Source organism: Mercenaria mercenaria, chromosome 2, assembly GCF_021730395.1.
Source record: "Mercenaria mercenaria strain notata chromosome 2, MADL_Memer_1, whole genome shotgun sequence".
Taxonomy (NCBI): domain Eukaryota; kingdom Metazoa; phylum Mollusca; class Bivalvia; order Venerida; family Veneridae; genus Mercenaria; species Mercenaria mercenaria.
The window spans coordinates 98,647,309-98,673,131 of NC_069362.1; the positions used below are offsets into that span (position 1 = coordinate 98,647,309).

Sequence of the window (25,823 nt, forward strand, 5' to 3'; positions counted from 1 at the left end):
TTCAGATTTTCAAAAGCTACATTTTTAGAATGTTATCGAAAAACGAAGTAAAAGTTAAAATGGTTTATAAAAGATATTCAAGTTATTGGAGTAATTTTCAGACTTCTATTAGCGCAGGACACACATCTTGCACACCTACAAAATGTAAAATTTCGTTCACATTTTGAGGAATTTTATTAGTTATTCATTCTATTTATCTCACTATAAAACATTTAACAATTATATAAGTATAAAAGATCTGTAAGTTCGTCTTTTAATTCTGCTTATTTTTGTTTTATTTTTAATCTTGGTCATGTCAAGAGATATGCTGACGTCGGTAAAAAGAATTGCGCTTTTTCAATATGATGAAAAGAAAAGCGATATGGTGAAATGTGGTAAGTGTGTGGCAATTCAGTCTGTTATGTAATTCTCCTTTATGTTCTATATTCGGTATAAAATGACTGCGTGTGATCGAATGAAGTAAAATACTTTAGTTATAAAAAGAATAGAGAGGACGATGTGGCTATCCGAAGGAAATCACACCTTCACGCATGTTTGAGTTTTATTGCATATTGTATCATATTGCAAGTATTGAAACCAGGTGACCGACTCCCATGAATTTAATGATGTTGAAATAAATTTATGACACATTTTTAAAACCAAGATTTGCAATATCAGTCTGTAATTGTTAAACAATGTAAAAGTTAGCATGGTTTATGGCAGATATGCATATTATCAGAGTAATTTCCAGATTTTCTATTAGCGCAGGATCGACATCCCGCACAGGCTACGGCGTTTAAAAGTAAAAAAAAGGTATAAAAATAAATAAAAAAAAATACTTGTGTTATTAAATATACTTGGGATATTTTGTATCATTTTAACGTTTTTTAACACCTATGACAAATGACTCTTAATACCGTCGTCAACAGAAATTTATAGGCCATAAACTACCAGGGACGTGAGAAATTACCGCATAAATACGCTCATTTACTTTAAAAAATGTTTTTCTTTTTCTTTATAAATTCACACCTTTACACGTGCCTGATCACCGTCAGTTTTACAATTTTATGTAGGCCTACAAGTCTAACACTCTAATGATATTCAATTTTATCGGGAGATATCATCCATATGTTAAAAGCGCAGACTCATTTACTAAACGCGCAAGACAGTTGCCATGCGCATATAAGAAATATATAAGGTTGTCCGATTTACAAATCGTTGCGCAGATAACAAATTGGTTATTTGCGCTGCGCGATTTACCAAATGCGCAGATTGGCTATATGCGCGTAACATATACATTACAGATAAACACAGTATAAATGTGTACTGCCACTGAAAACTGGCTGTTGTTTTCAACAATCAACTGTTACATACTGTATGACATTTAATTATGCATCTAGTTCTATATGTAAACTTAATTTGAGGAATTTATACATTTGAAGTAAATATCTAAAGATAAAATGTTTTAGTTGGATATCTTTAATTTAGTAAATTAAAGACACCCCTCTTACGAATTCGTCTAATTTGTTTTTCGCAAAAATATAACATCTTCCATAATTAATCAGTGGAGGTTTCAAGATAACTTCAGACATATTGTCCTTCGAGTAGACCGAGTACGAAATCGTCTCGGAGAAGTATGGCGTAAAAAAAGAACCATCAACAAATCTTACTCTGGAACCGACATGAGGAATCCATCAGTGCTACCGCGTGTAAATATCTTTCGTTTCTTGTCCTCAAATGTTCTCACGTCTGTCTCCTCTTCTTCGCCAGACAGGATAAAGTGTACCTTTAATATACATATATATATTTATATTGCGATATATAAAACTTGCACACACAATAAGTTCATCCTCTGTTGCAAGTAAAACATAATACTGGTATTTTTCGGCTATTTGATATTTTTATTGTTCTGTATAAGATATATTTGGAAGAGTATCCATCATTAAAAAACAACAAAAAACAAACAACAAAACAAACAACAAAACAACCAAACCAAAAAAAAAAAAAAAACTCTGGATGAGCCGACAATCAATTCTATCTGTGAATTTGGTCATTATTAAGTAAGTGTAAGATATTACAGGGGTGTGTTTTCATATTGATTTTACGAGCCTCTTAGTTTATCATTTTGTTCAACGAGTTTCATAAATTCAAATGGGAAAATCGCACAGTTATTATTCTTTTCATTAAATGTTTTTTTTTCTTCTGAAACATCCACATTTGTTTCCCTTTTCTATAAGGTAAACATTGTCGATTCGGGCAACGTGTCTTTCATACTTAAAAGGACGTCAACGTCAAAATATTAGTACACTTTAGGATAATATCAAAATTCTATAATGAATTTATTTCAGTCCCACTACGCCAATAAATTGTTATTTAACCATCATAGATTACCTTTGATTCAGTTCCAGCCCCTCGTCTCATTCCGGTTGATACCATGATCTCGTAGTAATATTTATCCCGTGGGTCGTTATCAAGTAATGGCGCCAAACCAAGCTACAATCGGTAACGTTATTTTTTGTCAAATTACAATTACAAAACAAAAGCATGAGACAATGCTGAAATAATAAACTTTCACTAGTTACTAAAGTTATATTATAAATACATTTCAAATACATGTATCAGTATAAAAAATTTAGAAGGTATTTTTAACATGTCTATCCATATCGAGTAACATGTATCAGTGACACTAAACGAAACTGAGTAAAGCAGTAGAACAGATGTAATGGTGCAATCAAGAAACATGTTACTTAGTTTAGCTGAACGAAATTGAGTAAAACAGTAAATCTAACTCAACGTTACGTAATTTAGCAACGTTTCTGTCCATATCGACCGACTTGTAATCTGGTGACACGAAACGAAACCGAGTAAAACAGTAAATCAAACCTAACGTTACGTTATGGTGCAACGTTTCTATCCACACCGTGTAACATGTAACTCTGTTACACTAAACGTAACCGACAAAACAGTAAATAACTATAGATGCTTTTGAGAAAAGCGCACGTTTCCCACAACTGCCTAATCATCTAAATAGTAAGTCAGTCTTTATATACTGTTTACTTAATCCACATGTGCAAGCGCTTTCTTGACACCAAAAGGACGCCTATACTCCAATATGTCTCCCACACCACTGTGTGGTGGGAGACATAAAAATTTACGTTACGCAATGGTGCAACGTTTCTACCCATATCGAGTAACTCATAACTTAGTGACACTTAACGGAGCCAAGACAAAACAGTAATATTGCAACGTCTTTGTTCATATATAGTAACTTGTTATTTAGTGACACGAAAAAAACCCGGATAAATCAGTAAATTTAACTTAACGTAAGGCCATTGTTTTGATTCTGATGACATTTTTAGCAAAACTAACACTAATCAAACTTATGGTGCGGAAAAATCCCAAGAGCCGTTGCAAATAAGAAACTAGAATGCGTATAAACTAATATTCTATGACGCCACTGCTGGTAAGATCAGAAAAAGAAATAGTGTAGAGACTGCACGAAGTAAAAATTGACCTTTTTGATCAATCTGTAAGATCGAACGACAACACAGGAAAACGGAAAATTTATGGGCATCAGGAAATTATTGCTGTATTTCTTAAGAAGGCTTTGAAACGTAGTTACTGACAGATTATATGTTATGGAAGTACTTGAGAATTGGTTTCCATACAAAATTGAAAAGTGTTTATCATCGGTTCCGAAGGTAAACTACTTTGATTATAAAGCTTGTTTTTATATACGGTCGTTAAGTACGAATTCTGGCCGGCATGGTCGTTAAGTACGAATTCTGGTCGGCATGGTATGGAACTTTTTATTGCCGAAGCAACCTGGGTTCGATTCCCAACTTAGACATGTTTTTTCTTGACTCAGCAGTTTTAAGAATAGTCTGTTTAAAACCAACAACTCATTTCTAAAGTTCATAACATAACAAAATTTAATTTTAAAGAAAGGTCATTATAGCCAAAATCTAGAGTGCAGTACCTTCAACCTTTAGCCTGCGGACGGCAAGTGATTCTACCTTTGCGAACAGTGAAGACCAAGACCAGTCTGTACATCTGTGCAGGCTGATCATGAGCAGCACTGTTCGCTATTCAGTCAGCAAATTTTCAGTGAACAAACCTTCGAATAATAAATGATATTGCCTAAATGAAATGATAGACCAGTCCATTTAAGAAATTTAACAGGCTAAAGGTTAAAATGTATACCCAATACTTATTATAACCTTTTCCAGGTCCTGTCTATCCTTCCTTCGCGCCCAGATCATGGCGATAATGTACGCTATTGCGATAACTATTTCCGTGATGTACAAAGTTGGATTTTTGAAGAAGTCTGCATTGGAAAAGATAAAATTCCAGTCTATCGTGTTAGGGGCGACAGCCCATCCACCAGCGAATGTTGTAGTGTGACTAGTTTGACACACTACGGCGTCTTCGTTAGACAACGGGCTGGGCTATAAATAGAAATAACAACAATACAAAACTATGTTACAACACAGATCATGTCATGCAACTGTAATCAATTAATCTAACCAACAATTCGTATCAAAATTTAACTCTTTCTCAACATTTAACGAGCGATTCCTCACCGTGATGAATCTGTGCAACACAGGAAACTGAAAGACCTTTTTTGTTCTCACAGGAAATGAGACAATAACTGCATTTATGAATGAGAACTGGGATAATGTTTAGCTATCTCGAACTTTCTACGTCCATATGTTTACTAAATTTCAAACGCTCCTCCGTTTCAAGACGAACCTTGTCATAGAATTTCAATATGTGTCTCCAAATTAAGGTAAATCTGCACGTTCGGATCCATTTTTTTTCTACAATGTAGAATTTGTTTACACCCTGATTTTTCGAACCTTCAGAATATAATTACAAAATTCAGCAAATAAAAACGATAGGGTCATGTGATTGATGTCTTGTATTATATCTGTTGGGGAGGGCCGTCATCTGATGTTGTAAGAACTTGCGGCCCGACCCATTTGCTTATTTGCTTGTGTTTGTATAATTGTTATATATGCTTGTATATATTGAATGAGCAATAAAATATGTTTAAACTAAGACGTTTTGCTAGACTGATTTGAAAAATTTGGACCTCTCGCAATTTTTCATAATGGGAGTCTATGGAAAAATTACAACTTTATAACATTTTCGTGAACAGAAATTTTTCCACAATATAGATTTTAATGAAACTTCTCGAAGTCGTAGATAAACATATGGCCTATAACGTAGTGAAATAAAATATATAGGTCCGATACGTGTGCTTATCTCTGAGATATTTTACCATGCTGAAAGTGAACTTCACATTTCAAGCTAATTCTAAGACATCATTTTGAATCATTTAACGTGTCAGATGTTTTACTATCACGTTTTTATTTTAGAAAGATAGTGACAGTGTCAATAAATTTACTCATGGGTTGCCATTAATTCATGAAGTGATTTTCATTTCCTTCCGTCGAATCAAGACTTTATTCTACGTGACGTTACGCCATCACCTCCGGTTTATCAAACGTGAAGAACTACCTTAATTCATAACCTTATATGAGCATCACTAGGTTTTATCTCCCGAACATAAAGGTAAAAAGAGTTACAAAAAACCATTGCTTTCAAACTTCTGCAATTTGACAACCTAAAGCAAGGAATTATGTTTTTTGTTTTTAAGATTCTCGGAATAAAATTCCCATCGAATATAATGTGCAAACATGAATGCTTAACTCATATCTTAATCCAAGATAAGCCTTAAAAGATCAACCAAAAGATAGCATTGTAAATATTTCAAAGATTAAAAACAAACGATTTCTCACCACGACACCATCCGTTCTTGCCTCAGATTCCCCATCATTAAAATAAGGGCACGTAACTTCTACGGGGTTAATAACATAGTTTGTGGTGAAGATTTTGTTCTCCTTCCATGCTGTTGGAACAGTTGTTGGTAGATCCTCTATCTTTTTATAATTATTCAGTTCGTTGGGGAGCAGTTGTCGAACAGCTATGCTATATTTTCCAGTGTTTTCTGCCACAATTTCTGCAGGGACAAAGCAAGTATACGGATCCGGCTCGGATGCGCTTCCATAAGTTCCTATAAAAAGGGGAAAAAATGAAAAACACATGCTAGAATTTTGAATGATAGTTATTCACATATATTCGGACAAGCCAAACTGCTAAGAAATATAGCATCATGTATTTTCAAAAATTATTATCATAGTAAGAAGACGACGACCATATATTTTAAAAGTAAATACGGTTATTATAAAGGGATTATGCAAACTGAATGCATCAACGGATTAGACGGAATCCGTTATAAATTTGTTATGGATAGCGCTGTCGTTCTTCTGATCCCGATCACATTCATTATTAATATGTTCATTGATTCGGGTATTGTTCCTGATGATATGATATGAACCAAGCTCAAGTTAGTCCAATATGGAAGAAGCTAAACTCTCTCGATTCAGGCAAATACAGGCGAGCAGTATCCTTGGTGCAGTCTCGAAGATACGAGTGTGTTCTATATACAACCAATTCTCGGATACGTTAACCAAGCATTTCCAATATCGAATAAATTGCAAGGTACTTGTTAACATATATCGTAAATACTTAGTCCTTCACTCTGAACGACATGTTCGCTTGTACAGTTAATTTTGTATAATATCATTTGCAAAAAAGACCTTGCGATTATGTCATGTTATGGAAAGCTCTTCTCCACTAAGTGAAGATTTAATGTACGCTTTCTTTGTCAGCACAACACTACAGCAAAGAAAAATCACACGTCAAATCTAGAACTATTTTTATATAGAAACTATAGAAGTTTTAGTCTGCAGAGGATAAAACAAAAACGGCACTACTGCGTTGCCTTTGTCTCCTATTCGGACGTAAGTTCCCGCGCTTTGTTAATACGCTACTGTAAGAAAACGTGTCATAAGAAAGTCATTTGTTTCATTCATTTTTACTATTACATGCTGAGTATGGCGTGCAAGAAAAACATTCTATCATTGATTGTAATTGCAAATTGGAATATCAGGCTCTCGGGTAACTGTTTACGCGGTAAACTCGACAAAGCCTTGTTACTACCTAAACAGTTATTCTCAAGCCAGGTATTCCTATCAGCACCAACAACCAGTGAAAGAATCTTATATTCTATAACTTATACAGAAAACAAAAGCTTAGTCAGTAAAGTAAATCAGGAGGGTTCCTGGGTATGGAAATGATATTAAAAGACGCAGTCTAAAACTGAATTTTGGTCTGTAGTAAATAGGAGCAGTGGTTTAATTAAGTACACCTTTTTCATTCTGGTGACGTACGTTACGTTAAATCGTTCTTATTTCAATGTAAATCGATGCAATTTATTGGATTCTTAGCTTTCAAGACGGAATACAGGTAGGCTGATGATGTGTATTGAAATTTATAACTGTCTTTTCTTTCACTGAAGTTTCTCCGCAGCTATTTAGTTAAATCTATAAATGCACTGAAATCTTAATTTAATTTATACTAATTTATTTAGGTCGATTTTGAAGCAAGTTCTACAATGTCAATATCAATCACTCCTTATGGACTCCATCGCCAAGAGGGTATAAGAAAAGAGATTAAATGCTAAGCGACAAGCGAGGGAGTTACATGTACCCTCTGTCATGTCTTTTTAATGACGCAACCAGGGATCAAACCACGAACTCCCGCACGCGAGGCAGATGCTCTGACAATAGTATATCCATGTGGTAAATCGAAATCTTATTTTATGTTATAGTTGTACTAAACTGTTTAATTTTAGTGTGCATATAAATCAATGACACTCAGTACCTCATGTCTCAGAGGCCAGTTTCATTTTGCCAAGCAAGGCATCACTGGTATCATCTCTCATGTCTTTGGCATAACGCGAGCGGAGATCAAATCCACGGCATTCCGCACTCAAAGCGGACGCTCTACCACTAGGCTATAGAGGTGGTAAATCGAAATCTTATTTTGTGTTTTAGTTAAACTTGTATGTTAGTACTGACTAAACTGTTTATTTTGAGCGTGTATGTAAATTAATAACTCTCAGCACCTCATGTCTCAGAGGCCAGTTTTATTTTGCTAAGCAAGGAGCGGTCCCCGGACTTCCCGGACTCGAAACTGGGCTACCAATTTTGTTACTGTACCTGCTAATGACGTATCTGATGGTATACTGCAGACATGCTTCACTTTGGATCTCGTCTGGTCAATTTCCGGTTTGTCAATATAGTTTACAAGAACCAGAAGCTGAATAAATGCCGAGGTGTCATTCAGTCTATGAAATAAGTCATATGCAATTTAGTAACCATATGCTTTTAAAAGTCTATTAAAATATTTCCATTCAAAGGATTTCGCAACCAGCAGATTAATCTTGTCTTTCCAAATTCTTTCGTCTTGTTCGGTTTAATATGCAAGGGTGGTGATTACGAAAAAAGGTCTAAAAATCCATTCCAACGATTAAAAGGAACGTGTAATAGTATATCAATTACTCTGGCTTTACCAAGAAATCTATAAGGATAGGTTTCAAACCAGTTATATACAAAAACTGGGAGGTATATAAGAATAATGTTTGTTATGGTTTTACATTTATCTAGGTTAACTTTGTATTCAGTTTCCTCTCTAATGATCAAACTTAGTATCTATTTTGTTTAACATTTCAGAATCACTACGCAAGTAAGTAAGTATGTAATATAAAGTAATAAAATGACATTTTTAAGGTCACGGGTGACACTGTCAATAGTATAAACCCAAACGATGAAAAGAACAGTTACGTTCCAAGTTTAAGTTCACGAAACACACTTACTTGTGCAATTCATTTATAGATGGATTTACACGTGGCGAGATCCTTAGCAACGGTATAAATTTTTCGTTCATGCGCACTATACGTAGGGCAAAAAGACATGGACGCACAATATTAACTACGTTAAAGTAATATCACATTTCAATCTATTCGATCAATATGAGTCTGTATTATAATAAATTACCACTGCAGGACAAAGGAAAATATATGTAAATCTTTGCACATCTACAACTGCCTTGGTCAAAATCAACTAACGCGCATTATAACTGATGATTAGAAATTCATGATGAACAGGCAATAAACTAATTTTCAGCAATGTTGATCTTTAATCTAGCCAAATACAGGTTAAAGAAAAATGAAAAAATTGATATTTTCTGTCAATTAAAAAAAAAGCTTATGTTTGTAAGGATATTTCTTAACATGAACTGACGGAACTTACAACTGCTGCAATTAGCTTACATGATAATATCAGTAAAAGTCGAATTAAAAACTTAAAAGTTCAATTAAGAGAAGCTGATGTATAGATTTTAAACATTAAAAAACTAAAGATTTTCGATGGGTTTACAGATTAACTGCAACCGATGTGATCTGGTCTAATTAGGTGACATCCTAGAAGTTACAAACAAGCTTGATCACCAGGATGACCTATGTTTTATCATGTCAGTTGCATAGTAGTTACATAATAATTTCCCGTATATTACTCAAAGTAGCAACTTCAATGACTAAGCGCCGCGTCCCCTAAGAATTGATCAGGTATCATTCAAGTTGGAGAAAAATATGTACAACATATATTTGAAGTCTGAAGAAAGAAAACACCTTTGACAGATAAAATGAAAGAATATATGACATTTTCAAATGTAAGGAACAAGTTTTATAGTTGTTTTGTGAGTGGATCTAGACTTCGGAATGCTTGTTGTTTTCTGACGAAAATAAGAATAAAGCTGGCTTCTCAGGTAAGATATGATTAATAACATATATGTCTTTAATCAAGGCATAGTGAACAATAAATTGTGTGATGAAAATCTTCTTTATTGTGGTAAAACAATTCGTAATATAATGATGATTTTATGTCTTTTTGCTACACGTAAAGAGCGCATGCGCATTAAAATCAAAACATCTGGTAAAACACCAGGGCAACCAATAGCGTTGTAAATCCGTCTATATATAAGAGCATTGACATATATATTTCGAGAAATTGTTATTACATATTGTTATCTATAAATGCCTAGAGCTTGAAAATAATACAAACTTTAACAGCATACATTTTTAATCAATGTGATATATGCTTTTAAAATTTAAAAATTGTCACCAGTTTTGTTCCTTCACTTTCCCTATCTGATAGTCAGAAATTTCAAAATGTATTTCATCTTCTCGAAATTATAAACATGTCTTTATTTGATACTAAAATATATAGACAGAATTGTAATGGCCTTCTTATGTGTAAATTTCATAATGCAAGTCAAAACATGTATATGCGAAATAGGGAAAATTAACTGTAAAATAATGAACCAAAAACTCACCTGAATTGAATTGACAATGCTGCAAATTCATTATAAAGTGTCGTTTGATGATAGAAGAAGACCTCCTCATATCTGTTCTCAGGAATCTCAGGGTGCGCCAATGGCAGGCCTGATAAATCTAATTTTGGCAGATTTGGGTCTGACCTGATCCTTAATACTATCGGTGTTTTCAGTTTTAATTTAACTTTATTTCCATTCGAATCTTTGAAACTCACTGATACTGTTCTAGAATGAGCGCCAACGGGACTGTGTTCCGGAAGTACGACCTGGGGAGCCGCTTGCGTTGTTACCTAAAAAACGTGTGTCATTCTAAAATGTTTTTGATATATGGAATGTAGGATTAGTTTAATCAATAATCTGGTTTCTTTCATGATCCTTACACATAGAGAGAGTATCATAAATTTTATTTTAATGCATGAATCGTCGGAATTAAGATATAGAAGTATCAATACTTGAATTTCTTACTGTTTCAGATATTTTAACCTTATTGTGTTTAATATACTGCTTACCAAAATTTTGCATTTTCCCATTTCTTATTTTATTGTTAGCGTTTCTCTCTTTCACTTACGGACACTTTATGTATATCATACCACAAATAAGTAGGTATTATCCATATCCGCAGATGGAAACACATCATCAGGAACGTCGACAGAGCAGCCTCCTGCTTCCACAGATTGATTTACTAGTGACGAAGCAGCATTCTTGTGTATCTTCGCAACAAAACTAGATGATTCCATTATAATTGGCTTTGGTGATTTAGGTTGTTTTTTACCGAGGAGCTCAACTAAGTTATCTTGAATATTTCCACATCGTTTCAGATTGCTCGATGTCTGAATATGTAAAAAAAGATGTCTCTTGAACTTTTGCCTCAAGATAAAAAAAAAAAACATGCAATAATATCATAATATACGATACGGTTATAATAAAAGTTGCTTGATCTGTCGACCGGATTTGCCGAGGCGCGCTAGCGGCGAGATTGATCCGGCCTGGCAAAATCCACAACGTGCTGAAAACAGCATCAAAGGTCAAAATACTGTTCTACTGACCCTTTTGTTCTCAATATCCGCCTTTTTGCTTATTGTTTTGTTTTTGATCTATGAATATAAGGTTTTGCACACAAATACCCATCAGTTCTTTTTATCATCGTTATAGAACTGTGTCAGGTAATGAATATTATTCAATTAACAAAAGTGGTCCGGCAACATGCACAATAAAGTATAATGCGGAGTTCGTTTTCTGCCTGTTGGTATTCACTTCTTAAATATGAACCAAACTTTTACATCATTTATACAGGTATATAATAAATAAAGTCTCCTAGTGCACGGATAGTTCGTCGGACTCCTCGTTTTTGGGATGGATGTAAAGGGTGGGTGTGGAGTTGGGGGGGGGGGGGGGGGGGGGGGAGTGCAGTCAGCAAGCATTTAACTGCGGTCTGAACGATCGTTGCACTGGTTGGATTCAGAAAGCAGCCATCGAAAGAAGATGATATAAGCTGAAAGGCATCTTCAATCGGGTAAATAAATAAATAAGTTTTATATGGCGCCAAACAGGACTACAAAGTTTTTCTATACATCTCATTTACATCGAAATAAATTCATGAGATATGGAATCCAATCTTTAAAATACTGCAATGAAAATATGGAAAATATCTAATCGTAAGAACAGGGTTTTAGCTAAATGTGAGCAAGAATTTGAGCTCTGACCTACTGTTCTCGGATTTGATAGAAGTAATCTATTCTTGTCCAACCTGCCTACAAACGTTAAGCCTTTGAGCCAAATGATTCAGAGACTGATTTGAAGCTCAATAAACCTGAAAATCAATTGCGGTCATCTGCTGGTCACGAACAACATGCCTCTAGGGTTTGAGGTTCCTGAGCCAAAGCACTTTTGATTCTTATTTTCAGCTCGAGGTCACTGCGATCTGAACCTTTAAGAAACCAATTCAAAATCGACAGCTGGTCTTGAACAACCTGCTTAGGAAGTTTTAGGATCCTGAGCTGAATTGCGGAAACTAATTTAGAGGCTCAAGACCACCGCGACCTTTACCTTTGACGGTCAAGATCAACCTACCTACCAATGTTAAAGGTCCTGTACCGAAGCGTTCTTCATTTATAGTTCAGAAACCGAGGGTACGGACAAACGAACAGCCGCTCTTCGCGGGGGGGGGGGGGGGGGGGGGGGGGCTACAAAAACAAACGAGTTTCACTATGTACATAGCGGGTAAATACCTTGCAACTATTTGTATATTTTTACATTATATTAATTACAACTACTTAATTGTCCAGAGGCGTTTTTCAGTTTATTGTGTCACTTACAAAGCTTTTTTGCACGTCTTTGTTATAGATCTTTTTCCCGCTTTTAAGAGCATCAGCGTCATTTTGAGAGGTCGGAACATCTGAAAATTATAAATTGCGTCATTAAAAGACACTCAGTAAAAGCAACAGAATTCATCAATTCGTTTGTGTTGCATTTTTTGCTTTATCAACACTTCTAACATTTAGGCGCATGTAAAAATATACGTGAGCATCGTGCATAATGATTTTTAGTACAGACGTGTTCTTTTTCTGTTTTAACAGCTAGTTTTGTAAATAACGACTAACCATCACGTGTCGAATCCAAATTTGAATCAAAGTTTTGAACAGCTGTAGCCTGTGTTTCCAGGTCGGTGTTTGTTGGCATGTCTGCACCTAATGCTGCACTCTGAAATAGTTAACTGCCCATGTACACATTTCCTGAATAAGACAGTTGGTGTGAGAATCTCATGATCTTTGCTTATCGAAAAGTGAAAGTGAAATATGTCTAAGAGCACATAAATAAAGAAGCGAACAGATCTATTTCGCTTTATTTATAATATAAACTGTATATGCATCAGGACAATAAACGCAGCAACGCCATAAAAGCTAGGCACTCGGCGTTTGACATCCGACACTTTGGTTTGAATTCATAATAAAAGCACCTTAAAGTATGGCCAAAAGCGGAATGCAAGCACTAAATTAAGTTATGAAGTAGCAAGTAGTCCACATTGCAATCCAAACGTTACTCTCTACCTAATACATTAAAACGTTACTCTCTACCTAATACATTAAAACGTTACTCTCTACCTAATACATATTAAATGCAACCCAACTAGACATTAACCTCTCTAATATTTTTACAAGCGTCTATATGCCTCTTTCTCGTAATTCCGAGCCTTCTTATTTATCTGTGCCTTTGGAAAATTTGCACTTGCAGCAATTTCCTGTTTCTAAATTTTATGCATGTTTTTTTTTAGGCAAATCATATGGCAGTTAAACAAGAATAAAAAGAAAATAGTATTACTCACATTAAAATAGAAATATACACAACAGAAAATTTTGGCACAGAATTTGCTTATCTAAAATTACACGGGTAATATATAACCTTCTTATAGGAATCAGAAACCACTTATTATAAAACTTTTTTTTTGTCTGCAAACACAATTATATATATGTTCTTAATTCTGAAAAAAGAACTTTTTAAAAAAAAGCCTTAGGTTTTGAGAGCAAGTACAAGTAAATGATCATAAGTCTCGGTTCAACGAGAAAACATTTCGCTGTTTCAGAGGGTGAGGGTCATCATGTGAGGCTGGATCGTCATTGACAACAATCCTTAGAATTTTTCTTCATGTTTTTTTTTTTTTTAACTTTAGATGTTGAAGTATCAAACTATAGCAAAAACTCTTTTGAAACTTAAAATCTGTTACTGACAAGAACTGAAATACTGGTTAAGGGGCTCGGAATAACGAGAAAAGGGCATATAGACGGTATGCACGAAGAAGTATTGCATTTAACATAACATCCAACATTTTTGGCAAGCGTCCATCTGGTAGAGGTATTGTTCTCTACAAAGCCTTAAACTCTCTAATATTTGTGCAAGCGTCTATATAGACTCTATGCAAGATGTATTGCCTTCTACATAACGTCCATATTTTTTGACAAGCGTCTTTAATGAAGAAGCATTGTTCACTACAAAATGTTTACCTCCCCAATATTTGTGCAAGCGTCTATAATATTTTGACTAATCGATGTCATCTGCTCTACAGACATGGATTCCTCGTTTGCCTGTATATTGTCCAAACCTTTTTCTAACAGATCTGTCATCGCAGACTGAAACAAACAGGAGAAACGCGATTCAACAGACCAAAAAGTGACTTAACAAGCGAGTACTATATTCATTATATCAATTTCATGAATGTATAGACAGAAGAACAATAAAGTTATGATATCAACATCAGATATCATAAGACCAATTATTGTCTGGTTTATCAAAGCGGTACTCTCCACAATGTATGTGTTCTAAATGAAAACAATGTGGAGGAGTGAAAACGCAAAGTAAAATTACCTGAGTGTTGCGGGTCATATGGGCTTTAGAAGAACTCAATGTTGCTATGGAGAGTGTAAGTTGCTGTGTTTCAGCAGGTGATTCCGCCGTAACATCTTTAAGCGTATCGACAAGCTGTGTAACCATTTTGGCAGTAGTGTCACGAAAGTTTTCAAATTCTTCCTTTTTCTCAGTATCTTCTTCTTCCTGTTTGTAAAAAAGCCAGATATACCCTTTTATTTTGATTCAATGTTACTGGGACATTGACTTAATGAGGAATCGCAATATCCACAGTCTAAATGGCCGAACAGTATTTTCGTAACTTATTTCAATGGACACACCATGTAAATCTACAGCCGCTGTTTCTTCTAAAACGTTTACAGCCTATTTTTATGTCACAAAAAAAAACCAAATCTCTCTTAAATACATATATACTAGTACGTGAAATGATTTAATCATTCACTTAAAATAAACAAGTTATCTAAACATCACTGGAGATGTACTGGACAGGCGGGTGCTTTTCTCGTGGCATAATTTTATTAATTAAACATGTTTGGAATAAAATCTGTGGAAAGATCCTTTGGAAACATTAAACACAACCACAGCAGTGCTGTATACGGCAAGAAATTATATAGTTATTATACATGGTAATGTAATAAATGTTTATGCTGATGATGTAAAGAATAATTACCTGAGTGAAAGAGCATGTCCTGTTCACATTGCTATTTAGTCCAGTACTTGCATAAGACATAAAAGTTCCCTGGCAAGCATACGCTGAAAATATTTAAATATCTTGTTTTTATTCTGTTTTCTGTATAGCAGTTTAGCTAAGATGTATTAAACAAAGTATGTACAAGACAATTAGATTGTATTTACTTTGTGTAACGCATATTTGTTCTTTTCATGGCAACGTTTTCGAATTAAACTTCTAATAAATTCTACGGATGTAAGTGTCAATAAATCATTTTCCTGTAGGATATATATATATAACATGATACATTTATTAAACACCAGGGTATCTAATTCTAGAAACTGTAGCCGCTCCCAAACTCACACAAAATCTCGCATGTACTCAAAACAATTTCAGTCTCGGCTGAATTTGATAAAGAATCTTTATATGTCGTTCATATCTTAATTTCATGTTTAAAATTAAAAGATAAGTTAATGACAATTTTCAAGTGACCATTAACAATTCAGGGCCAGTCTCAACTGGAATTTAATCTTCAAGTTCAAGTAAAAATTGCAATTAAAATTTCAAACTTAACAGACGGAATTGAATATTTTTTGTGAACATGGGACCAGATACCCGAGTGTTTATATGAATATATCTCTATTTAGTAAGAGACATGTACTGCTAGTTAGCACATCCGCTTTAGTGAACAGAATGACACATGTGTATTCAATGTATCCTTGGCAAATATATTGCCAGGATAAAGCATCTTAATAAGTGGAATTACGTCATAATTTAAAGGGTCAATTATCTAAATTTACTCTAACAGACAAACACTAAATATATATTCTATATACTCTTCCAAAAAAATCTATTTAATTCTACTTCTGTGCCAATACAGTATACGCATACATGACATTTCATTATTAAGTCAATTCAGCGGAATTTGATGAAATATATGCTATTCCAAGGACGTAAGAGATCTGTTTGTGCAGCGTGACAGTCATAACAATAGACGTCCATAAAACAGCGCACTTCAATTTACAACCTTGGCTATTCAAACGTTTTTTTATTTTTTATTTTTCATAAGCAATTTAGAAGCCCGTAATCATAATCACGACTTAACGTTTAATCACGTATTCCCCGTTTTCCCCGTTTGCAATTTCGTCATTTCCACTCTGGCGTCTGTGTGAGCTACGGAAACAGCCGAAGAATGCCGACGTAGACTTCGGGGATTATTTAATAGCAAGGGAAAAAAAAACAACAAAATGTACAAGATCATTAATGATGACCAAATTAGAAAAGTTCAGTCGTATATTAGGATATTCGTTGAAAGTCAGAAACATTTTTATATATTTGCACAGAATACTATAAAATGCAAGAATACATAATATAGAACTTGGAATAAATCGTCTTAAACAAGAGGACCATGATGGTCCTAAATCGCTCACCTCTTCCCACATGACCCAGTTTTGAGAATGACGTCGTTTTTTCTATTATTTGACATAGTGACCTAGTTTTTGAGCTCATGTGACCCAGTTTTGAACTTGACCTAGATATTATCAAGATAAAAATTCTGACCAATTTTCATGAAGATCCATTGAAAAATATGGTCTTTAGAGAGGTCACAAGGTTTTTCTATTATTTGACCTATTGACCTAGCTTTCAAAGGAACGTGACCCTGTTTTGAACTTTACCTAGATATCATCAAGGTGAACATTCTCACTAATTTTCATGAAGATCTCATGAAAAATATGGCCTCTAGAGAGGTCACAAGGTTTTTCTATTTTTATACCTACTGGCCTACTTTTTGACCGCACGTGACCTAGTTTCAAAATTGACCTAGATATCATCAAGGTGAACATTCAGATCAATTTTCATGAAGATCCATTGAAAAATATGACCTCTAGTGAGGTCAAAAGATTTTTTATAATTTTAGACCTACTGACCTAGTTTTTGACCACAGTTGACCCAGTTTCAAACTTGACCTAGATATCATCAAGATGAACAATCAGACCAACTTTCATACAGATCCCATGAAAAGTATGGCCTCTAAAGAGGTCACAATTTTTTTTTATCATTTGACCTACTGACCTAGTTTTCTAAGCCCCGTGACCCAGTTTCAAACCTGACCTAGATATCATCAAGGTGAACATTCTGACCAGTTTTCATGAAGATCCATTCAAGGGTATGGCCTCTAGGGAGTTCAAAAGGTTTTTCTATTTCAAGACCTACTGACCTAGTTTTTGACTGCAGTTGATCCAGTTTCAAACTTGACCTATATATCATCAAGATAAACATTCAGACCAGCTTTCATACAGATCGCATGAAAAATATGACCTCTAGAGAGGTCACAACGTTTTTTCATTATTTGACCTACTTTTGGACGGCATGTGACCCACTTTCGAACTTAACCTAGATATCATCAAGATAAACATTCTAACCAATTTTTATGGAGATCTATTCACACGTATGGCCTCTAGAGAGGTCACAAGGTTTTTCTATTTTTAGACCTACGGACCTAGTTTTTGACCGCACATAACCCTGTTTCGAACTTGACCTAGATATCATCAAGACAAACATTCAGACCAACTTTCATACAGATCCCATGAAAAATATGGCCTTTAGAGAGGTCCGAGGTTTTTCTATTATTTGACCTACTGACCTAGTTTTTAAAGGCACATATTCCACTTTCGAACTTGACCTAGATATCAGCAAGATGAACATTCAGACCAACTTTCATACAGATCCCATGAAAAATATGGCCTCTAGAGAGGTCACAAGGTTTTTCTATTATTTGACCTACTGTCCTAGTTTTTGATGGCACGTAATCCACTTTCAAACTCGACCTAGATATCATCAAGGTGAACATTCTGACCAATTTTCATGAAGATCTCATGAAATATATGGCCTCTAGAGAGGTCACAAGGTTTTTCTAATTTTAGACCTACTGACCTAGTTTTTGACCGCACGTGACCCAGTTTCGAACTTGACCTAGATATCATCAAGGTAAACATTCTAACCAATTTTCACGAAGATCTTTTGAAATATATGGCCTCTAGAGAGGTCACAAGGTTTTTCTATTTTTAGACCTACTGACCTAGATTTTATCGGCACGTGACCCAGTTTCGAACTTGACCTAGATATCATCAAGGTAAACATTCTGACCAACTTTCATAAAGATCCCATGAAAAATGTGACCTCTAGAGAGGTCACAAGCAAAAGTTTACGGACTGACGCACGCACACACGCACGCACGCACGCACGGACGGACGACGGATACCGCGCGATCACAAAAGCTCACATTGTCACTTTGTGACAGGTGAGCTAATAAAACAGTTATATCATAATTATCCTAATTTACCATTCACATTTAGATTTAACAATAATGACGACAAAAACACACACATACACACACAGACACTAACATACGTCAAATGCAAATATTTCACAAGATCAGCGCTTATGGACGGTGCCAACGTTCGTCTGTACATGCTTAATATAAGGCAATATGACTGTCTCTTCCCATTCAGGCCTACTACAACAAGACTTACAGCAACAACTGAAACGCTGGGAAACAGATTTGGACATGAAATTCAATCCGTCTAAATGCCACGTATTACAGATCACTAAGCTTAAACCACCTATACCAACACAGTACCTTTTACACAAAACCATCTTACAAACAGTACCATCTGCAAAATACCTTGGCATAACTATATCACACATCCTTACATGGAATGACCACATTGACAACATCACCAAAACAAGAGGACCATGATGGTCCTGAATCGCTCACCTATCCCCACATGACCCAGTGTTGAACTGAGTATGACGTCGTTATTTCTATTATTTGACAAAGTGACCTAGTTTTTGAGCACATGTGACCTAGATATCATCAAGATAAAAAATTCTAACCAATTTTCATAAAGATCCATTGAATAATATGACCTCTAGAGAGATCACAAGGTTTTTCTATTATTTGACCTAATGACTTAGTTTTTGAAGGCACGTGACCCACTTTTGAACTTGACCGAGATATCATCAAGGTGAACATTCTCACCAATTTTCATGAAGATGGCCTCTAGAGAGGTCTCAAGGTTTTTCTATTTTTCGACCTACTGACTTAGCTTTTGACCGCAAATGACCCAGTTACGAATCTGACCTAGATATCATCAAGCTGAACATTCTCACCAATTTTCATGAAGATCCATTGAGAAATATGGCCTCTAGAGACATCACAAGGTTTTTCTATTTTTAGACCTACTGACCTAGTTTTTGACCGCACGTGACCCAGTTTCGAACTTGACCTAGATATCATCAAGATGAACATTTTGACCAATTTTCATGAAGATCTCTTGAAAAATATGGCCTCTAGAGAGGTCACAAGGTTTTTCCATTTTTAGATCTACTGACCTAGTTATTGATCGCACGTGACCAAGTTTCGAATCTGACCTAGATATTATCAAGGTGAACATTCTCACCAATTTTCATAAAGATTCCGTGAAAAATATGGCCTCTAGAGAGGTCACAAATTTTTCTATTTTCAGACCAACAGACCTAGTTTTTGACCGCACGTGACCCAGTTTCAAACTTGACCCAGATATCATCAAGGTGAACATTCTAACCAATTTTCATGAAGATCCATTGAGAAATATGGCCTCTAGAGAGGTCACAATGTTTTTCTATTTTTAGACCTACTGACCTAGTTTTTGACCCCACGTGACCCAGTTTCGAACTCGACTTAGATATCATCAAGGTGAACATTCTGACTAATTTTCATGAAGATCTCATGAAAAATATTGCCTCTAGAGAGGTCACAAGCTTTTTCTATTTTTAGATCCACTGACCTAGTTTTTGACCCCACGTGACCCAGTTTCGAAAATGACCTAGATATCATCAAGATAAACATTCTGACCAACTTTCATGAAGATCCATTGAGAAATATGGCCTCTAGAGAGGTCACAATGTTTTTCTATTTTTAGACCTACTGACCTAGTTTTTAACCCTATGTGACCCACTTTCGAAGTTGACCTAGATATCATCAAGGTGAACATTCTGACCAATTTTCATGAAGATCTCATGAAAAATATGGCCTCTAGAGAGGTCACAAGGTTTTTCTATTTTTGGATCTACTGACCTAGTTTTTGATCCCACGTAATCCAGTTTCAAAACTGACCTACATATCATAAAGATGAACATTCTGACCAATTTTCATGAAGATCCATTGAGAAATATGGCCTATAGAGAGGTCACAATGTTTTTCTATTTTTAGACCTACTGACCTAGTTTTTAATCCCATGTGACCCAGTTTCGAACTCGACCTAGAAATCATCAAGATGAACATTCTGATTAATTTTCATGCAGATCTCATGAAAAATATGGCCTCTAGAGAGGTCACAAGGTTTTTCTATTTTTAGACCTACTGACCTAGTTTTTGACCGCACGTAATCCAGTTTCAAACTTGACCTAGATATCATCAAGGTAAACATTCTGACAAATTTTCATGAAGATCCATTGAGAAATATGGCCTCTAGAGAGGTCACAAGGTTTTTCTATTTTTAGACCTACTGACCTAGTTTTTGACCGCACGTAACCCAGTTTCGATTTTGACCTGGATATCATCAAGGTGAACATTCTGACCAATTTTCATGAAGATTTCATGAAAAATATGGCCTCTAGAGAGGTCACAATGTTTTTCTACTTTTAGATCTACTGACCTAGTTTTTGACCGCACATAACCCAGTTTCGAACTTGACCTAGATATTATCAAGATGAACATTCTGACCAATTTTCATAAAGATCCCATGAAAAATGTGACCTCTAGAGAGGTCACAAGCAAAAGTTTACGCACGCACGCACGGACGCACGGACGACGGACGCCACGCGATCACAAAAGCTCACCTTGTCACTTTGTGACAGGTGAGCTAAAAAGCAAATCAAACATTGGGTTTTCTAAGACGTAACATCAAAGTGCACTCAGAAGGGTTAAAATCACAAGCATACAAAACATTCGTACGCCCCAGCTGGAGTGCAGTTCCACTGTGTGGTCCCCCCCCCCCCTCCCACCACTCTGATACTCTGATTGATCAGCTTGAGTCTGTGCAGCGCAGGACTGCACGCTGGGCCAAGCGTGATTACGGCAGTACATCCAGTGTAGACAACATGCTGACTTCCCTAAATTGGCGACGCCTTGCACTCCGTCGCATTGACCAGCGCCTGGTTATGTTTTACATAACATCTTGCATAACCAGGTCGCCAACCCACTACCGGACTACCTAACACCCAATACTAGATCTTCCAGAACCAGAACCACTCATTCCCAGGCATTCGTGCAAGTATCGCCCTCATCCAACTATCATAAATTTTCATTCTTCCCTCATACAGTATATCATTGGAATGCCTTGCCTTCAGATGTTGTCAACTCGTCTGGGCCAGTGTTCAGTCAGGCTGTAAGCCAGATTGAGCACATCTCACATTAAATACACCTGCCCTGTTTTTAACCTGTTTTTAACTATTCTCCTTCTTGCTTTTTACCACTACCTTTTACTCGTTTAAATAAAACATTCTTGCTAGCTGACGCGCAAAGTCTAGGTCCCCAGCAGGGGTTTGACTAAATGGAAGATAGATTGATGTAAGAAAAGAGTTATGGCTTTTGGCCTTCTAACTCACCTGCGAATTACAAAAATGTATTGTTTCAAAGCTATGTTGTATTCAAGAACATCTGACGTATAAAATCAATTATTTTGAAAAATGGAAATACAAACAGATAAAAAATCATTTCACAACAAAGTTGATTAGTAACCTGTGTTAGCTTATGAAAAAGATGAAAAAAATCATTCGTGCAACCACAACTGATCACTGCAATTTAGTGTTGACAAATGTTAGTAATATTTAAAACAGACAGTTAAAAAAGAAACACATTTCGTTCAGTCCGCAACAATGGAATCTTTTAATGCGAATCTAACTATACATGTGTACAGACATACGTGAACACTACTAGAGACAAATTTTGAAAATTGACAGTGTTAGACAGAAATCTGTCGTCTGCATAATTTAAAACAATCGACGTGGCTGACAATATTTATTTTGAAAAATGCTGTTAAACATACGCTGGTTTACTAGACGGCTTTTTTTAAATATCTAAACTGTATCACCTGACTGTGAGCGCCTCAAACATTTTAACAACCGATAGGACAAATGTGAGAAAAATTACTTTAAAACCTTTAGAGTCCGTGTAAACACTTGGGAAAAAAACGATTATAAACCGAAAAAGAGAGCATGGTCAACGGAATTGTCCGACATTGCACGAAATGTCCCGAAATACTGTTTCTTTTTTAACATATTCATTGTAAATAACATTCAAATTCAAAAGTGCATAATGTAATGACAATGTGCTCAAGGAAGAAAATTTCAAGTAAACAATATTAGTTTCACCTCCAAATTTATAGACCTGTCAAAATATTCTAAAGAAAACAAACCTTTAATCTTGCAATACAGAAATAATTGTGCGTGTTTATACTGTTGTTCACGTACACATACATATTTTCCCACTCCGCAAAATTGATACTGTTATATTGTACAATAATAAGAAAGAGCTAAACTTAATTAACTACCCAGGTGCCCGCCCGTGATGAAATAATGCACGGAGAGGCACATGGGGTCTTCCTCCACCATCAAAGCTGGAAAGTCGCCATATGACCTATAAGTGTGTCGGTGCGACGTTAAACCCAACAAAATAAATAAATAACTTAATAAAAGTTGGTAAATCCCATTTGACATGTTCATTCTTTGTATGATTATTCTATTAATTTACTTAATGACAAAAAACCAAACAACAACAACATTTCGGCGTTAGACCCCTATTAGAAAATGTACTTGTATGTTTCACTGAACTTTATCAAATGTTGTTATGACCTCAGTTTAATATGAAATTATTTAAAAATCAAGTTAATCATTTTAGTATAGTTAACAATTTTACATTTCCACTTGATAAAAAACCAAATTTTACAAGTAGCGGAGCTTTGGGTTCATTGATTTCTAATCTCTCCTGGTTGCGCGTATCTTGGTTGCGCAAGCAAGATGAATTTAGAGGCAAATGATAGAGGTTATCATAATATTACAAACTTATTGTATTTCTTATGAATTTCGGCAAACATATTATTTTCAATACAAATTTATAAGACCCACCTTAGCTGAAATTATTAAACAGATAACGATAAAGTTGGATATGGTCCTTGATCGAGCTGCTTAAAACTTTTTCTGTCGCGTATACAGATTGGATTGCTTAGCGGATAATTTAGATGATTAGATAGGTTTTCAAGCTATATATTGAACAAACTGTCTAGCGGATAATTTTATAGATAGATGGTTCAGTTAATAACTTACAACTTACAGATGTTCAAAATGTATTGAATCTTAGAGTAGATAGACTGTCCACTGGAATACTTAAGCATATACAATCCAGTGTATATCTCAGTACACTGACAGTCTCATACGTAACTTAATTGATTGAATATCCTCAGAAAGACGATCTAGTAGATAACTTAGGGCATGTACGATCTAGTGGATAACTTAGTTAAAATATTGTCTTCTAGATATACCACGTAATGGATAACAGTGCATAGACTTTTCAGTGGATAACTTTAGTGGAGAAAAAAATCAGTACTTAGAGGATAATCTGAGCAGTTAGTAACTTAATGGATAGAATGTGCAGAAGATAATTTAGTGGGTAGACAGCCAAGAGAAGAGCTTAGCTGACAGATAGCCCAGGACATACTTTCCTTTGGACAACTTTGTGGACAGATTTTAGGATGTACAACTTTGTCTTTAATCCGCGATTCATATATTGATGCGCACTAAATGTTATCCAAGACAATGAAAAATGTGCTTTGCTTAAATTCTGGTTCCTTTTTTATTATTCAATATGTTCATAAACAAAAGAAAAGTTCCAAGACCTGTAGATGGCTCATCCAATGGCTTAGGTTTTGAGCAACTCGGTACAGGGCATGTACGCATCAATGTTCTAAGTCAGATATAAAAGTTACAAAACCGCTAAATAATTTGTTCAAAGAGAAGTTAATATTAACTATTTATGCTTGTTATTGATTTGCCAAGTGATCTAAATATCCGACTCAGAACGATGATGTTACTAGGTTCAAAGTTATACAACTGTGTTTGTAGACCAGTCTCTAAGCTTCGGTACATGACTAATTGATGATTTGAAGTTCAGTCTAAAGAACCTGAATACCTAGACTGGTCCCCAAAACTTTGTTTTAAAACCTCCGGTTGTAAAACTGAGTTTGAAGCCCAGTCAAAACTCCGGTTGATTGTGAGCTCTGTCTGGACACTGACCAATGACAGAAGCTATATTTCTTGACTTGTCTCCAAATACATATTGTTATAACCTTTGACCCGGAAGTGTGCAGGAAATATAGGGAGAGGAGCATGCACCTGTATTTTCATCATTCTCACTCGATTGGTGCACCATAGAGATCATGGATGAAACAAAACTGGATGTATCGGCGAGGTTAGCAATGGCCTGTATCATGTCTATAATGTCGTTTCCTGTTTCCTTCATGCCCTCTAACATTTGTCTGTATGCATCCAAGGACATCATTTCAACCTGTAATAAAAAAAGTGGTCATAGAAAGCTGGGTATGTAACCTGAAAGGCAAGCACTGTAATGTGAAGACATCTACTGAATTAATATTTTGTGATTTCATGGAATGTTTTTTGTAGCAGTGTTTTAGTTTATATGATGTAGTACAGTAAAGTTCCGCCATTAAGACCACTCGGGGGACTGATAAAAAGTGGTCTTATTATCGAGTCGGTCTTATTATGGAGACCCTACAAAACGGTACTCAGAAGAGGCGTTAATGCATTAAAGCTCTTAAGGGTAAGCGGTAAGGAAATGACAAAGTGTATAATAAATAACAAATTAATGTACATGATGTAGTTTAATATAAGTAACTCCAGTAACTATTCCAAATACAGTATACATTGTAATTAAGGTAGGTAATGTTGCAAAATGTAGCAGTCCGTGTATAAACGCTAATTAGATGACGTTCACTGATTGTTGAGCGGTCGCATTAAAGAGACTTTAAACAACACAATTTGATAGCTTGGTTCTTTAAAAAGTGGTCGTAATAGCGGATCGGTCGCAATTTTGGACCTTACAACCATTAAATTATAGAGAGAAAAAAATCGTTTTTTTCAATAACTGTCCGTATTAACGGAATGGTCTCATTTTCGGACCGGTCGATTAGCGGAACTTTACTGTAATTGTGATATAGGCCTATTTGATAATTCTGACGAGGGCACATCACTCATGACCTGGTTTGATTATAGCACATTTTCAGCAGCGTGCAGCTTGCGATAGAATACAGTCATGACCTGGTTTCTTCATACACTGTGATTTTGTACACTATGGCTTGCTGTCTACTGTATTTTGTACACTATGGCTTGCTGTGTACTGTATTTTGTACACTATGGCTTGCTGTCTACTGTATTTTGTACACTATGGCTTGCTGTG

At 35.4% G+C, this 25,823-nt stretch overlaps 1 protein-coding gene across 1 annotated transcript in view; it reads right to left on the reverse strand.

Moving 5' to 3' along the window:
• Window positions 1-25,823, reverse strand: part of LOC123564686 (uncharacterized) — a 108,361-nt gene that overhangs the window by 15,337 nt on the left and 67,201 nt on the right. Inside the window, exons 25-37 of the mRNA XM_053537347.1 lie at window positions 24,743-24,914; window positions 15,311-15,393; window positions 14,641-14,826; window positions 14,280-14,405; window positions 12,882-12,981; window positions 12,597-12,676; window positions 10,872-11,111; window positions 10,282-10,571; window positions 8,109-8,236; window positions 5,784-6,058; window positions 4,200-4,427; window positions 2,371-2,472; window positions 1,650-1,765 (exon numbers count right to left, since the gene is read on the reverse strand). Coding sequence (XP_053393322.1) covers window positions 1,650-1,765; window positions 2,371-2,472; window positions 4,200-4,427; window positions 5,784-6,058; window positions 8,109-8,236; window positions 10,282-10,571; window positions 10,872-11,111; window positions 12,597-12,676; window positions 12,882-12,981; window positions 14,280-14,405; window positions 14,641-14,826; window positions 15,311-15,393; window positions 24,743-24,914 — 2,126 coding nt within the window. The remainder of the gene's footprint in view (window positions 1-1,649; window positions 1,766-2,370; window positions 2,473-4,199; window positions 4,428-5,783; window positions 6,059-8,108; window positions 8,237-10,281; window positions 10,572-10,871; window positions 11,112-12,596; window positions 12,677-12,881; window positions 12,982-14,279; window positions 14,406-14,640; window positions 14,827-15,310; window positions 15,394-24,742; window positions 24,915-25,823) is intronic.